This window comes from Coccinella septempunctata, chromosome X (assembly GCF_907165205.1).
Source record: "Coccinella septempunctata chromosome X, icCocSept1.1, whole genome shotgun sequence".
NCBI lineage: Eukaryota > Metazoa > Arthropoda > Insecta > Coleoptera > Coccinellidae > Coccinella > Coccinella septempunctata.
The window spans coordinates 617,942-633,917 of NC_058198.1; the positions used below are offsets into that span (position 1 = coordinate 617,942).

General features: G+C 37.2%; 1 protein-coding gene across 3 annotated transcripts in view; it reads right to left on the reverse strand.

Annotated features, from left to right (window-relative positions):
- Positions 1-10,834: 10,834 nt before the first annotated feature.
- Positions 10,835-15,976, reverse strand: part of LOC123321761 (zinc finger protein basonuclin-2) — a 97,917-nt gene continuing 92,775 nt past the window's right edge. For 2 of the 3 annotated variants that reach the window (XM_044909504.1, XM_044909503.1), the window contains exon 5: positions 10,835-14,741. In XM_044909504.1, coding sequence (XP_044765439.1) covers positions 11,592-14,741 — 3,150 coding nt within the window. In that variant the 3' untranslated portion in view covers positions 10,835-11,591. The remainder of the gene's footprint in view (positions 14,742-15,976) is intronic. The other variant, XM_044909505.1, reaches the window with a different exon arrangement.

Here is a 15,976-nt window from a genome sequence, read left to right on the forward strand (position 1 = left end):
GTAGGTAGATCCAAGGTATCTTCACGATAATTCATTTATTTAGACTTTATATTGTTTATGGCGATTTCCAACATTTTTAAAGAGGCTAGTGGTGTGTTGGGCGTGGTAGTCTTTAGCCATCGTTTGCCGACCAGGCAAGCCTATGATTGCCCTCGCCATCTCCACTGGCAGCTGGTGATCTATTCTCCCGTGATAATGGCCCTGCCAGGGCCGAAGAAGTTATCACCGATGTCCTCGAATATTTTATCCACATAATATATGTATGAGTAGATTTTGAAACGATACCAATACACCATTTCTATCTTAAATTTTCGATAATTAAATTCTGAATTCGGCACATTCTATATCTGTTTCGTTTTCACACGTTTTCCGTTTCATTCTGAGTTTTTCTTGAGGGGGAAGTTCTGCTGTACTCTTGTATTTTTTTATCAGATCCATATTAAGATGTTTTTTCATCTTCTGGTTTAAATTCGTTTGTAGTTGACTATCATCCCATGCTATTTTAGAACACAGTTTTTTGTATTAGGTTTATATTTATTTATTGCTGAAATATGTTATTTTCCTTTTCATTTTCACTACTTTCATGTTTTCTTAGATTGTGAATTTAAGAAATGAAATATTTGTTCTCAGACCGTGAGTAAGTCGAGTTCGTTAGCTATTATTACAGTTCATTATAAAAGGATCCTTCAGATCATATTTTGGTTTACGAGATTCGATTCGTTATCCAGGAAAAAACTAGTTGGTTCACTCCAAAATCCAGCCCTGTATTCGACGGCAGGGTTGGACAACGACTGTGAACATAACACAAACTAAATTTAATGACCGCCTGTTCATCGTCGCATGTTTGTGTTCATTATGTCTTTTGTTGAATCGCTCTCTTGGTCTTGCTTAATTATGGACGGACGATCCATTCTCTGATGGTTGGTTCTCCTCTCTTGCCGTCTTCCAAAATATCAGCAGACTCTTTCAGATATCATTTTTGAAGTGATCTCAGATTATTTCCAAGACCAGTACATTAACATTGGAAATTCTTCACATTGGTTCATTATTTCCGAATATCTTCTCGAAGAAATACATTTTTAATGCTTCACATTTTACAGAAATCAAGGGAGTCTCTTACCCGTGCCCTGTAGATGATGTGTTTTGTGAAATCTAATACGATGTTCAAACCTTAAGTTAAAGCTATGAGTAGTATTTTCTTTGAAGTCATGTTTTCCTCGATTTATATTCTTTTGGGATTGGTGCAGAGAATAGTTGCTTCATTTTTATACATTTTTCGGAATGTGAACTGACTGCTTATGCATGTTGGTTAAATCTTTTGCGGAGAACAAAGGGATGAGTAATTTTAGAATAATTTATAATTGTGGAATACTTTTCAGTTCGAGAATAAAAGAACTTGAAATATTTTTCTCGAAAAGCAACCCTTGTATCAAATTTACCAAGTGGCCGAAATGATTGATGACCTAACCTATTCCAAGTTTCTCTGTATCGTTCTAGAACCAATTTCGGAAGATATTCGGGGTGAATAATACGAAAATTGGTCCAGCATTTTGGTCCTAATCAAAAAATGATTATGACCGAACAGTTTACCAGAAAGAAATAAAACAGAAAATTCGAACAAAAAGCTCCGGTAGCAATTATTAGGTATAAACGGTTATAACAATTGACCGAACAATTATACATTATGAATTGAAAATAATGCGCAGTCAGAGCGAACAGCCGGTTAATAAGCAAGAAACGATGGCCCAAAGGTAAAATCAAGCACGCGATTTAAAAGATATTTGGAAAATTATATGTTGATAATCCCCGAGACATATTGATGATGGACTTGGATGAAGGTCTATTGCCTATTCATTACCGATCTCACATGTATCTTTATGTTTGTCAATGATATGATCCAGGTTTTGGTATTGATTGCAATTATCCCCTTCTTTGTGCCCCGTCTACGTATTGGGAATCTTCAGTGCCCAACAGATGATTTTTTGAAAAAAGTGACATACAAATAATTGGAATATTTTAATCATTTTCTGATTAAAATCAGATCAGTTTTTGTGCGATGTCTGTAGGTTGGTTTTATGATTTTTAACAAGTTGTTCTCACTTCACGTCAGTGCTTTTCTGATTTTCTTTCAATTTAATCATGGTTCAGTGGGTGAAGCTAATATTCTGTCTTAATAGTATGTCCAGAAAGTTTCAAATGATGCTGGATGTCCTTATTTCTATATTCAATCTATCTAATCCTAATCCAATCGATATTTTGTTGGAAATATCCATGGGTTCTATCGTAACAAGTGAATTTAATTCCCCCGCTGACGATGGAAATCGTTCTTTATCACAAAGAATCAACTTGGTAAGCGAGTTGATAATAAAACGGGTGGTCAAAGAGCATTAGATGAAAGTCGAATAAAAACCTAAATTTGAAAGCATGCAAATCCAGAACCCACCGGTGCATTTTATGTGAACTGTTTTACATAACGGCTAAATAAAATTAAATAAAGTACGTGGAAGCACAGGAGGGTTTTACCCTTGCGTTAAAAAGGATTCGATGCTTGGCGACTCCGAATAATTTATTTTATCACACCGCTTTTTCAATACAATGAATATAATGTATTAGTCGGGTCAGGACAATGTTTTTTCCTCTTATCTGATGGAAAACTATAATTATATAGGGCTTATTCGAACTGTTAAAATTTTAGGTTGATAGTTTTTAATACAGGTATACGAATATTTCCAAAATTTGCAGTTATTTTCGCGAATTTAACGATGCGAATAGGATTCTTATAATTTCCCTCATTTTTCGATACCTTACTTGCATAAATCAACCATGAAGTGGGGGTTTTCAACTTATGGAAGAATGATTGAATTTTTTTGACGAAGGACACGTTCTGGGGATTGATAAAATCCCTATTTTCAACGCTGTCACTCCCCATTTCCCATACTGAGTCCTTGCTGGACCGTAACATTCCCTAGGGTCGAATATACTCGAAACGAAGTTAAGTTGTGTAACCTTCGAACGCTCAAAACTGCGAGAATCCGTTCTGACAATCTAAAAAAGAATGAAAATATTTATAAACAAATATTTCGAGCGATCAATCCAGCAGAATGATCGTTTGTGACTAGTGTCTGCAGTCCACTGCAATATCACACTGAAATAGTTTTTTCGAAATAATTATTTTGATATAAAATAAAGTTCCTCGAATATTTTTCCATAATTTCTATGTCGAAGGTATAATATGTGACAAAAAACGATGCAAATGTTAAATAAAGCTTCCAAAATCATCTAAGTATTCGAACTTTGACTTTCCTTGTTTTAGTTTTTTATGATAAAGTAACTAAGATAAAGAAAAGACCGAATATTGTCCTGATTCTTCTAAGATGTAAATGTGAATGGATGAGGGAAACGTGTATTTGTGATAGAAGATGACCATACTCTGTCCCTTCATTCTGAGATAAATCGCTTCCCTATTTATGTGCCCTTTGGAATAATGTACAGTCATCGGTGTTCTGAAAGAATGGGAAAATGTTTTATGCGAGGATTCTACTGAAAATTTATGTTTTCATCCAGGAAAAGCTAATGAATTGATTTTATTTTCTGGATATTTTGTAGTTTGGTGATGGATTTCCGCGGAAATACGAATTGTTTTGGTTCATTCATCCAGTACCTTTGACGTTTAAAACTGAGCACAATATTATTAATTAATAATTATTAATAAGCCTAAAGTTCTACCGTCGCGAGTATCATTATGGCAATGCATGTTCAGAGTTAGATTGAACGTATATATAATTTTCTTGTATTTCAATTTGAACCCAAAAAATAAGCTGTATGAAATATGATCTTTGTCTCAAATTCATCGACCTAATCGTCGGTCTAAAAAAGGGTTTGTGAATTTTCAGTGTGCCGGAGTGAAATGATAATTATTCACACGAAATCCTATTATATATCTAGATTAGAAGGTGTAAGGAAATTGACATACAAAAATAGATAGCGGGGCGGTTAACATGTAGAATTGGATATTGTTACCGGTTTTATGTATACGGTCTTGGCAGGGGGCTACCTCCATTCCTACTTACAACGCTGCTGAGAAGTTCAACAATAATTATCCAATGATTTACGTTTGTGTTCTGTTCATCCACTATTTAAATTGCTCAACTATACGGCTCGGTTATGATCTCCATTTCTTTTTCGTGAACCATTTATTTATTCGTTACGGGTTTATTTAACACGTTTTCAAGTATTGGAAAAGTATCGCATTAAAATTTCATGGGAATTGATGAATGATCAACTTTGTTTTGAACATAATTCATATTCTTACTAAGACGCATCAAGATTGGAAATTGAAATATTACCCATATTACCACATAAAACATGTACACCGATAATAATGATTAAAAAATACTGGGTGTAACTACATGTTCCTATTTTTGTCACTTAGTATATCGTAGTATTTTTCGCGAGGAATGTTTGAAAAGGAAAATCGTAGAAGAATTTCAAGAGTAGCCAGCAGTTCGTTCCCGAAAGGGAAGATTGCCCTATGTGGGAGATAAAAGTAGCCAAAGTTGGGAAAATACTGTACAAGTATCTTAATTAAGATAAATCAGTGAAGGGCCAGAACGGGCGAAGGGATACGTTATTGTGCCGGCTGGAGACTAGTGGCCATACGTCATTTTAGCCACAATTCCATATTTCACGAGGACGATAGTGAGTTATTGATGAGAATGTATATGTATCACGCGCTTTCCCAGCCTTTCCTTCTCGCTCGATCTGTTTTCTCCTTTGTCGTTGATACAGGATGGAATCCCCAAGGATCCTACAACAATTCCCAACTCTGCCCTATTCAAAAGTATAAAATTGACGAATTACTTTTTTATCTGTAGGGATATCTGCATCGACGATATCCACCAAAGACTCTATACATTTATGATTCGAAATATCCTACCAGTTTCTACGTACCTACTGATAAAATTCCATTCTTTTTATTGTAAAAACTTGAGACCATTTCGGCATAACCGTTCGGTCTTGCAGAAGTTTTAACTGACCCTATCTTTTGGGAATTTTTCAAAGGTCAATTTTCGAGTCTTTTTTCTTCCAGGAAAAATATCGTAGATCTGAATGTTATACATATCCTGAAAGATAAACTCTTCTAGTAATAAATCTGACAATTTCATCCATTTCGGCACAACCGTTTGGTCTTGAAGATCTTTTTGGAAATATCCTACCAATTCCTACGTTCTGATGTAATTCGATATTATTTTTATTGCAAAAGCTTGAGACTGACCTCAGTGCTATATATTTCGAATCATATTCGTACTTGAGTTGAGGTATTCTGTTGAGTCTAGAATAATCCTTTGGCATCAGCAGAAAAAAAAACAATTACCCCTTCAGGAATTGCTTTTTGTTGTGGGGCGTGTATCTTCAAAAATAAGAGAATCTGAAACAGAAGAACAGTTTTCCATTATTGCCCTAAAAAATGTTGTTCGAAAATTGGACATTTCGTTCAGATTCGAAAAATCTATAATTTCTTATATCCGTTAGCTAAAAGATGTAGAAAAATATTGTTGGGATAGCTTTATACTCTTTACAGCCCATAAATGTTGCAATAACGTTTTGTGGGCGCCATATTTGACATCAAACTTGAATTATGGTTTATACTAGACATCCTAATGGAGGCCTTATTGGCGGTCTTCTCTGAGGTCTCGACAATGCTACCCATCATGTGTGTTAAATTACTAGGATATTCCTAGCTTAGTATACCTTAACTATTTTGTATTATCCTTTTCGCACCTATCAGAAATCTCCCAGAAAACATCCCTTTTTCTGTCTCATGAATTGAAATTAAACAATTGGGTAATTTGCCTACAACTCCTACTGGATGAATTTTCAAAGATGTTCGATTGAACTGTCATTAGTTCGTTTTGCGTTTTACCTTCAAGTCGAGTATTCATCCAGAAGCCCCTTCCTTTGCTAATGTCTATCTTTCTCTATGTCAACCCGCCTTCAAATCAACTAACAAAACATTAAATCTAGTGTGAAATACCAGGAATCCCACTATACAACTTCTTCTTCGTTTTTTGGAACAGACATAAACACGCTATCATCTATCATCCGTAAAAAATTGTCAAAGGATAGAAAGGTGCTATTTTCTAATGAAATGATAGGGAACCATCGAATGCCTTTAAGGATTTAGGTACCCACAAAAATGTCCAGATAATGATTCGTTATTAGTTTACTATTAATTTTAAGAGGTTCCGAAATTACATATAATTTCCCAAATTCTTAATTGCTATATTCTCAGAAATACCTAGACCCATGTCAAAAGGTAGTTATACCGTGTTATTAAAGTGTCACAGAATCATAAAAACTTTCTTACAATATAAAAAAACGTTCTTAGAGACTGACAAGCTTTATCACTCGACATTGAATAAATCAAACTTCTGGCCATTTTCTGATACAGTTCATCAAAAAACGGAAATTATCGATCTTATAAAAAAAATTTGTCGCGAAAGTGAAAAGGGCTATGGAATTCTGGAGGTTTACCTTTATGATTGTTATATAAGCTATATGTTTGAAGGAAAACTAGGTGTTTTGAAACTTATTCTTATCTCAAGGAGGAAATCAAATCATTCTTCGATATTCGTGAAAATATTTCTCTCATGGCCCTCACTGGAACCGCCCTTGTGTTATTGGCCATTAAAGTATTCTAATCAGGAAATCCGCTGCAATCAAATTCAACGTAGGTTTTAAATTCATTTCTTTTTAGACTAAAATCCATCTTGTCTATGTGGAAATAATGAAAGCCCTATTTTTGAGCCAGATCACGGCAAGGAGTATGAGGACTTGGTCGGTCGGTCTTCATAAAGAAACTCATGTAAATAATGAGACCCTGCGACTTACAACGGGGGGCAACCGAGACTTTCAGCAGGAGGGCGTATTCATTTCCAATCACCACTGGATACTGACTGAATCTGTTTTAATTTCTCATGAAGAAATATTGTTTTGGACCTACAACTAATGACAGATTTCATTATGGATAATTCAATTTGTATTTATTCTCCTGAGATCAATTTGTGATTATTCCGAAATTTCGTGTGCCCCCATTCGAAATTTCCAAGAATGTTTTTTCATGGGCGATTATGACCTAATTGATCCTCAGTTCGTTGTCTCAGTTACTGAATTCTTCTGATCCAGCCTACTTCCAAAACTGTTTTATTGGTTGGGCAACTCTTCTAGTAACAAACCACGAATTTTCATCGAGCTCAGTGCAACCGTTTGTTCTTGACGATTTTTTAACTGACCCCATCTCTTTGGTCAACTTTCGAGTCGTTTTTCTTCCAAGAAAATCATCCAGATCCAAATGTTATACATATTCTAAAGGAGCAACTCTTCTAGTTATAGATCTCGAAGTTTCATCGTGCTCGGTTGAACCGTTTGGTCTTGACGGTTTGACAAGGACAATTTTCGAGTATCATGAACATCTAATTTACACCCAGGGTCGTTAAAATTTTTAATAGTGAAGGTCATAAAGACGCAACGTAAGCGGGTTAATCAAAAACGATAATTTCAATGCCTTCAACGAAACCATTCGTTTGTATAGTCGGGGTTGCTATAGGGGTTATTATTCAATTCGTAATTAGCGACATGGCTTATGTTGAACCACTTCAATGGTAATTGTTGACAAGCCGAAATACCGATATTATCTGAGTTATTTATTGCCGTTGAGGTAATTATTTTTCTACCGGTGAAATAAATAGCGACACAAGCGTGTCTTCCTGCTTGAAGCTAAATGTTTTATCGGACAAATCTCCGGTCATACAACTTCACTACTTTGCGATAGGGGAAACATGACATGAAATAGCTATTTCACGAATGTGGTAACGATTCAGGATCTAATGGGATCTTTCATCGAAGTATTTTAATCAGAAAATCATAAAACGTATTTCGAATTTGTTTCGCTGTCACATTACTGTCAGATATTAATTCGGAATGAAGAAATTTTCGATTGTCCTCAAATGTTCAACTTTGTTTGTCATTTTATAATATTCGACAATTAAAGAGATATATTTTGCTATAACCATCACTTTTCAAGTTATGCGTTAGGTGGCTTGCATTCTCCTAGGATTACAACCGCACAACTCTAGAATTCTATGTCAACAGTTGGTGTGATAAATGGTGCAATATTTTACTGGGAGACACAGGACTTTAGCGGAGATGATATCTCGTTCTTCCGCTGTAGTTTCTGCCTTACCTCAGACTTTCAGTTATTTATTCGACCGTTGCAACTTATTCTATAATTTATATTGATACAGCGTGGTCTCTCCTAACCCATGCTTTATAACTAAACACAAATTAACGCCCAAAACGCAATGAATCGCTCTGCAAACTTGGAGTCAATTTATGCAAGTTTTGGTTCATTATTTTCAATAATCAATCATGGGGCATGCAAAAGAAATGATAATCCTAACTGATATTTTCACAGTATTACTTTTTCTGGATTCAATGTCTCCCAGATTTTCACTTTGACCTGCTCCTTTTGAATGTATATTATAAATAATAATGATTCATCTTAATTTTGGTTTAGATTATGGCGAATTGCAAAGATTTTTTTTATACAATTTCGATTTGTATTGGTTGAAATTTTTGAGGTTTTGGAAGAATCCAGCTCAGGTTGAGCTCTGTAGCGTTTTTGATACTGTAATCAGAGAAAATAACAACCTCCATAGACATACCTGAAGTTTGCAGCGACCTATGAATGCAATTTATTTTGGTCTCAGAATATTAATAGCGTGATCGGATATATGTTACGTAGTTTAGCATGCTCAGATGCCATCTCTTGATAAGGCTAATTGGTTCCTATACGCCTGACTTCATGTGCTCGGTACAACATGAAACAGGTCCTTTGCTAGATATTGATATTCTATTAATCTACAGCCTAGAGACACTCTAGATATGTAGAACTCGTTAAAAATCCACCTTCAAAATTGTGATTTTCCAGTTTGGAGTTTCTCTTGGCGAAATTGTGGAAATAAAAGCGTACGATGAAATAAAATACCCTTTCGATCTCGTGAATCCATCTTGATAAAGTTTATTCATGGATTGCGTGTACATCTCACAAGATTGGTCACTGCCTACCTACCCATCGCTATTTGTTACGATGTCTTTGTGGGAAAGGATGGACAAACCCATGAGTGATGATTATTGAAATAATCCTGAAAATGATCCTTGCTTCCATTGCTAAGTATGGGAACAGAATCCGCATTGTCGGTAGTAGTGTATCATGGCACAAAATAATAATAGATTATTTACAGTATCTGCAGGATAATTAATATGTAAACGCGTATGCGTTAAATTTGCAAATCGTTCGCAATTTGACACGAAACCATTCACGTTTTGGTGAATGGAAATTTCTGATTTAAAATGTAGAACCAAATAAGTAGGTTGTAGAAAAATTTGCAAACTAAATTGCCCACGAAACTGTATTATTAATAACATATAATTGATTCTTCCAATACATCGTGTCGGCCGAATCCGATGCATATTTATTCGGAAATTCGGAAAGGTTTAATGTATGCTCTTGGTATATCACATAGCCACTGAATGCAACCGATTTTTTTTTTCTAACTTGAATATCGGTAGTCATTACAGTTCATCACCAGAAACAAATACTATTATTCATTTTTGGATCCATCCATGTTTTTCATCACAAACATCTTTTAAATACCGACCCTTCTTTGCAGAATCGATTTCGATGTTTTCAAAGCCAAATAATCTCCTAAATATCCAATTGAACAAGAGACAATAGTTTCATCCTTTAACCAAACTTCTCATGTAGTTTTCACCCAATAATTGCATAGTGACATTGGAAAAAATCTGGTGTTGCAACAACTTATTGGGATATATGTCTTTTTATCTTATTTTGGCTGCAACAAATCTGTTCAATTCTTTGTTGCTGTATGGTCGTTTTCATTTTCAAAAAAATTTCCTATAAGAATTGACAAAGTTGAGTTGTTGGGGTAGGTGTGTTTTCAAAACGTCGATTTCATATTGATCTAGAGCCCAATCAGCAGACTCTCACTATGCTGATTATCTTCAATTTGCTTTTTAAGATGTATTTTTCAAAACTCACCTGTCGTGTTGTTTCTTTGTGAAACCTCAAAAGATTTCAATTGTTCTATTTTATATGCTGAACAGTTTTTGAGACTTTGTATATACCTATTCCTCTTATTTTCATGTCCCCTTTAGACTTTGGTTCGCATATTATCATTTTCTAATGCCATACATTTTTTTAAACGATTAAAATATATTGCCAAAAACTGTTTCTGATAGAATACTTTTCTTTGTTAGCACAGTTTGAATACAGTACTTCCCAGGGATGATTTCCTTTTCCTATCACCAATATCATTGTTTAATTGACTTTGTAGGTACAATACCAATACCATTTTGAAAACCTATCGATATGGGTATATAAGCTATTAGAATTTCTTGCATTATATAGTAATTATGGAACAGCTCCTTTAGAAATGGCAATCGAATAGCTAATTTGTTTCGTTCTTGGAGAGTAGGATTGATTGAGCTACAGCGGAACAGAGCGTTATCGATTCAGCTACTTCATACTTGGGGTTTTCTCTCACAGATGTTGCTGCAATTCAGTATCTTGTGTGAGCCCTGTTTAGACAATTCGAATTTCTACTTGAATTAGACGAAATTTCGAAAGATTTGTTTGGCAGGAAAGTGAAAAGATGGGATGACTGTTCAGAAAAATTCAGGGACTGCTTGGCTATTGAAATAGTTATCAAGTCCAGTCCTAAGTAGGGAAGGATTCGGAAATAAACTAGGAAAATACGACAGCTATAAGTTTAATAGAGCCCAAAGGCTATACATACGGATTACTGTACATTGGATATGCAATAACAAATAACATCGACAGTTAAGAGATCTCTATTTTTTACAGTTCCCAACTCTTTAAGTAACTGGTTAAATTTGGTATAACAAATTTTTAATTTATATATGGGGGAAATCGAGAGTGATCTTCGTATACATATTCTGGGTAATGAGGGTCAAAGTTCCTTATTTAGATCTTAAATATATTGTTTTATTTACAACTATACATTAATAGGCAAGATAGATTTATTCACAAAGTTATTGCACATTGAATATACATAACTGTATAACTCCATATAGTATTCAGTTCGATTATTGAGTTTACAAGCAACATTTTCTTCGAAGATTAACAATATGCTTTACTTCAGTCAAGCATAAATAATATTCAGAAGCACATAGTCGATGGAGTACTTATAAAAATGAGCAAGTTCTTTGATGTTTTGACAGTAATACGAAAGATCATCTAGCTACATATATTGAACATATCATTTTTATGTACAGTGAGTATTTTCATGACTGGCTACTATACACTGAGAGTTTCACTGGAAACATATATTAAACGATCTTTTTACAAGCGAAATAAATAAGGTAGAAACTGACTTTGAAAATAAAAAAATATCTATATATAATCACATTCAAGAAATAAATTTCAAATACTAATCATTAAATCACCACCACAAAGGAACAGCTCTCATATTAAGAAAGTTCGTTCGAGGTCACGAGGGTTCGATGATTTTTCTACTAGAATTCGTGTGGAAGGATTCGTTTTCAGAGTGGATGTTCCTCCTCGTCCTCGACATGAAGACTTTTGGACAGTTGGCAACGGTACATTTGAACATGTCCGATAGGTGGTTTTTCTCGCAATGGTCCTTCAGTTGGGCCGTTGTACTGAACGTCATCCGACATATTCGGCAAGGAAGCTTCCCATCTTTATCGGCCGTCGGCAGGTCTTCCTCAACGCAATGTACGTACTTGCTCGGAGACGAATTTGGTGGCGGTGAACCGGACAAGGGTGAGCTGGGACTTGAGGAACGTTCCTTCTTCGATAGGTTACCGTTGAAGGGAGGAAAATGACTGAAGTTGCCTAGGTGGAAGGGAAGCCCTCCCAGCGGAGGCAGTAATAGGGGAGATGGGGGAATACGATCTCCATTCAACATGAGTTGATCTAAAGTTGGCGGCGCAAGGTGATGATTCTTCAAGGCCTCCTCCGCATACAGTCGGCTCAGAAAATCTCCATGTAGCGCCGGATTACCTGAAATGGAAGCAAATGGAGATTTTTCTAATAGAGAACTCGCCGGATTATCAGAAGTTGTCGACAAGAGTTTTCTGTGTAAATTCAGATTTGCACTATGCCTGTCCCTACTTCTTTTCGAAGGGAATGCTGCGTTGCAACCGTCTACGTTGCATTTGTGCATCAATTTCAAATGAACATTTTGATAATGCGTTTTGACTCCGAAATGGTTCTGAAATATTTTTCCACAAGCTGTGCATCGCCTTGGATTTTCTTTATCTATCGGTACGTCCATTGTACTTATGAATTGTCCATTGTCAAAATGTCCAAAAAATTGATTTTGACTATTCTCATCCGCCGACTCATTACCGTTTGAGCTTCCAGCCGAAGAGGTCTGAGAACGTGCTGGGCTTGGTGGTCCACCTCCCATCATGAATCCCAGAGGTGGAAATTGGGAACCTTGACCAGTCAAACCCATGTGGAGACTTCTGCTCATAAAGTCCCCGAAATGTCCATGGGACAAACTCTCTAAATGCCGCAGTGCGTTGGAGGAGTCGAAGGATTCGTCGCTTTTGTTACTCTCAACGGAACTAGCTGGTCTTTCTCTTTCTCCATCGTAATTGTAGTCGGTCTGTTCTGCCTCCGTGACAGGCTTTTCCCTCCTCGTCTTATCTATGGAGTAGAGAGGAGCAATGCTTGTTTTAATCTCGTTGGCTACACTCTTCTCAGGTTCGTTGGCGTTCTCGTCCGCCGATCTCTTTTCTAAATTCAACGGCGATAACCTCTCTTCTTCTTCGTTCTTCCCCTGTTCAGTCACAGCCATTTCATTTTCACTTTTCTCGACGTCGTTACTCAGTTTAGTCTTACTCGAAATTCTGTCTGAAAACACATCACTAGTCGAATCACCGTCACTAGCTGTATCCTCCATCATTATGGGAACGGCACATCTGGTCGGATTTTGGCTTTTGCGTTTTCTTTTACTTGTTTGTACTTGAGCTTCATCTTTAACACTGACGTTGTCCGTTACACTAATCGAATCGTCGTTGCTGTCGACGTTATCAGTCATTTCTTCGTCAACATCTGACACTGACGTTTTCGGTCTTTTCGATGGTATGCTGAAATCTTCCGGCTGATCGGATATTTCACTGTTCGATGCTTCGTTCTTCTCACGGTCGTCTTCGTCCACGCCACCGACAACGACGATGCCATCGTCATCCTCGTCGTCTTCCTCCATGTGCTGCTGCCTGTCGCTGTTACTGGCAGTGAGCGGTAAAGGATCACATTCGTTTAGGAGATTTTTCTGTTCTTCCATCCGTTGCATACTCAGATCGAGAGACTGTTTGAACTCCATCGCTAAGGCTGAGTGGTGCCTCAGATCGCCGGTTGGATTGATCAGAGGGAACGGGCCGAAGGGATTCAGCGGGTTCAGAGCGGCTGCCGCAGGAAGGCCAAGGCTGGTCTGCGGCGGGATCAGTATAGGGTGGGATTGCGCGCTGCGTCCGTCATGTGGTGATATCTTTCGACGTAGGTGAGGCGAATGAAGCTTTGGATTCGGATTTGCACTGTGTCTATTGCGAGATCTTCTCGAACTGAACATCATGTTGCATCCCTCGACGGTGCATTTGTGCATTTCACGCAAATGGACTGCCGAAAAATGAATCTTCAATGCACCTTTGTCGCAAAATGTCTTCAAACATACGTTGCATTGCACGCGTTTCTTCCCAGTCGCGGGGTTTATGAACTGCGTCCCCAAATTCAAGGGAAGACTAGGCGAAGTCCACTGCCTCTTCGTCGGGGTTGATAACTTCCTTCCAGGTACTACGCGGGACGACAATTGACCGTCTTTCGAAGAATCCCTATCCCTGCTGAGGTTCAGAGCGCTGTGGGAATTCTCATCTTTATCGTCATCCTCCTCACTGTTCGTATTTCCGCTGATCAAATCGGAATTCGACGGCGATTTGCTTCCAGTCGAAAGTCTGGCAGACATCAGACTAGGAAATGAGGATGCCACCAAACTTGCTGCCAGGGGATTCACAGCAGCGGCCATAGCCACGTGACTCAAGGTAGACGTGGGAGGTGGGGGAGGAGGTAGACAAGTTGGAAGAGAAGTAGACATCGTAAGATTCAAACCCATGTTCTCACTTTCGTTGGTCCTTCGTCGATTCAAATCCGGGCTGACCCTGTTCGAGAAATTCGCCAGGCCCGCGCCTAGTTTTCGAAAATCGAAAGGTTGCATATTCTGAAGACGATTCAGTGGAGATGTATTCATGGGGCTGTTGTTGATACTTCTTGGAGGGGACAGAGATGGCAGGGGCCCGTTCGACGATGGCATTTTCAGAAAGGGGAGCGGATACTTTTGATGCGGAGACATCGTTGGCATTCGAGACAGGTGAAAAGCCGAAGGGGGTAATACTGGTGGTGAATGTCGGCGATTCGGGGACATCACCCGACGATGGTTCGGTGAGTGACGCTTTTCCAGCCGCTCCAGGTTGGACTCCTGAAGGGCTTGCTGCGCCAGTAGTAGTTGTTGTGTTATGGCTCTCGTTTCTCCAAATCTGAGGAACTGCTGGAGGACCAAAGGCTCCTCCTCAGGGCTACAGATTGTCCATCGGTCCAGAGTGCTGCCGTGTGTCTCCTAGAAAAAAAATAAAATCCTCATTTGTTAGGAAAAAATGTGTAGGTATCGGATAATGTGAAAAATCAATCATTTATCGGTAAAGAATACTTGTATTCCTAATTATATTGATAAATTCGATCCGAATTGCTTATTTGTTATCCTGCCGCTCAGTCAACAAATAATATCGATAACAGGACATAAACAAATGATTCGTACAAATTAATTTCATTACGACAGACATTACAGACATTCGAAATATGAATATGCTTAAAACAAAATTTCCAAATTTCGAAAAAAAAATTTAACAATCAACCAGTCGAGATAAAATCGATAAATCTTCATTCAATTAATCTCATCCTTGATTGAACTCGCCATAGGTTATACCGAAAGAAAAAATCAGGCACATTTAACAACAGAGAAAGTCTGACAGGCGACAGGATGTATATTTTATGAGCACGTTGGATAAAAATATCGGTGCAAGTCTTGTGTTCTTGTTTAAAAGTGATGCCTGCAGAGTGTCTCCCACGTACATATAAATAACTGGGGTGTGATAATGATTACCCTTCACGATTAGTTGCACGACAAGAAAAAACAAATCGCAATTTACACAAGGAAGCGTGATGCTTTGTTAAAAAGCATGAAATTGCGCCCTATTAAAGGTACATATTGTGAAAACAGGTGACAATTATTAGTTAAATTAAGGGGAGAGCAATATTAAGTTTGTTTACTAGTTAAACAAGTGTTTCCTCGTTGTTATGGACATATGCCTACTTCAGAATGAACCCTTCGTTATTGTTCTTTCACAAGATTATCTTATCGAAATTAGTTTAGTTATTACATGACCCTATTTAACCCTGCGTTAGTCGCGCCCTCTTTTAGATCGTATTCACTCGCGTGGTCTACAAGTGTAGACCATATTATTTATTTTAACTTTAAATATTACGTTGATATATTTCAAAGATTATCTATGATGATATCGTTTATTTGACCACTTGTTATTCATATAATTGAAACTTTGTGATAAAATAATGCTTCTCTTTGAGAGGAAATCGAGAAAACTTCAATGTCTCAGATTTCAACATTTTTTCGTTCGAATAGGTATGGTCTACAATCGTAGACCACGCGAGTAATGTAGGGTTAAAAGCTAGGGAATACTATGTGATATAATAAATGAGCGACGGTCTTCGATAACTGAAAGATATCTCTTGGATACGTGTCAAAAATTGAAAGGTCCAACCAACTAGTAACCGTTT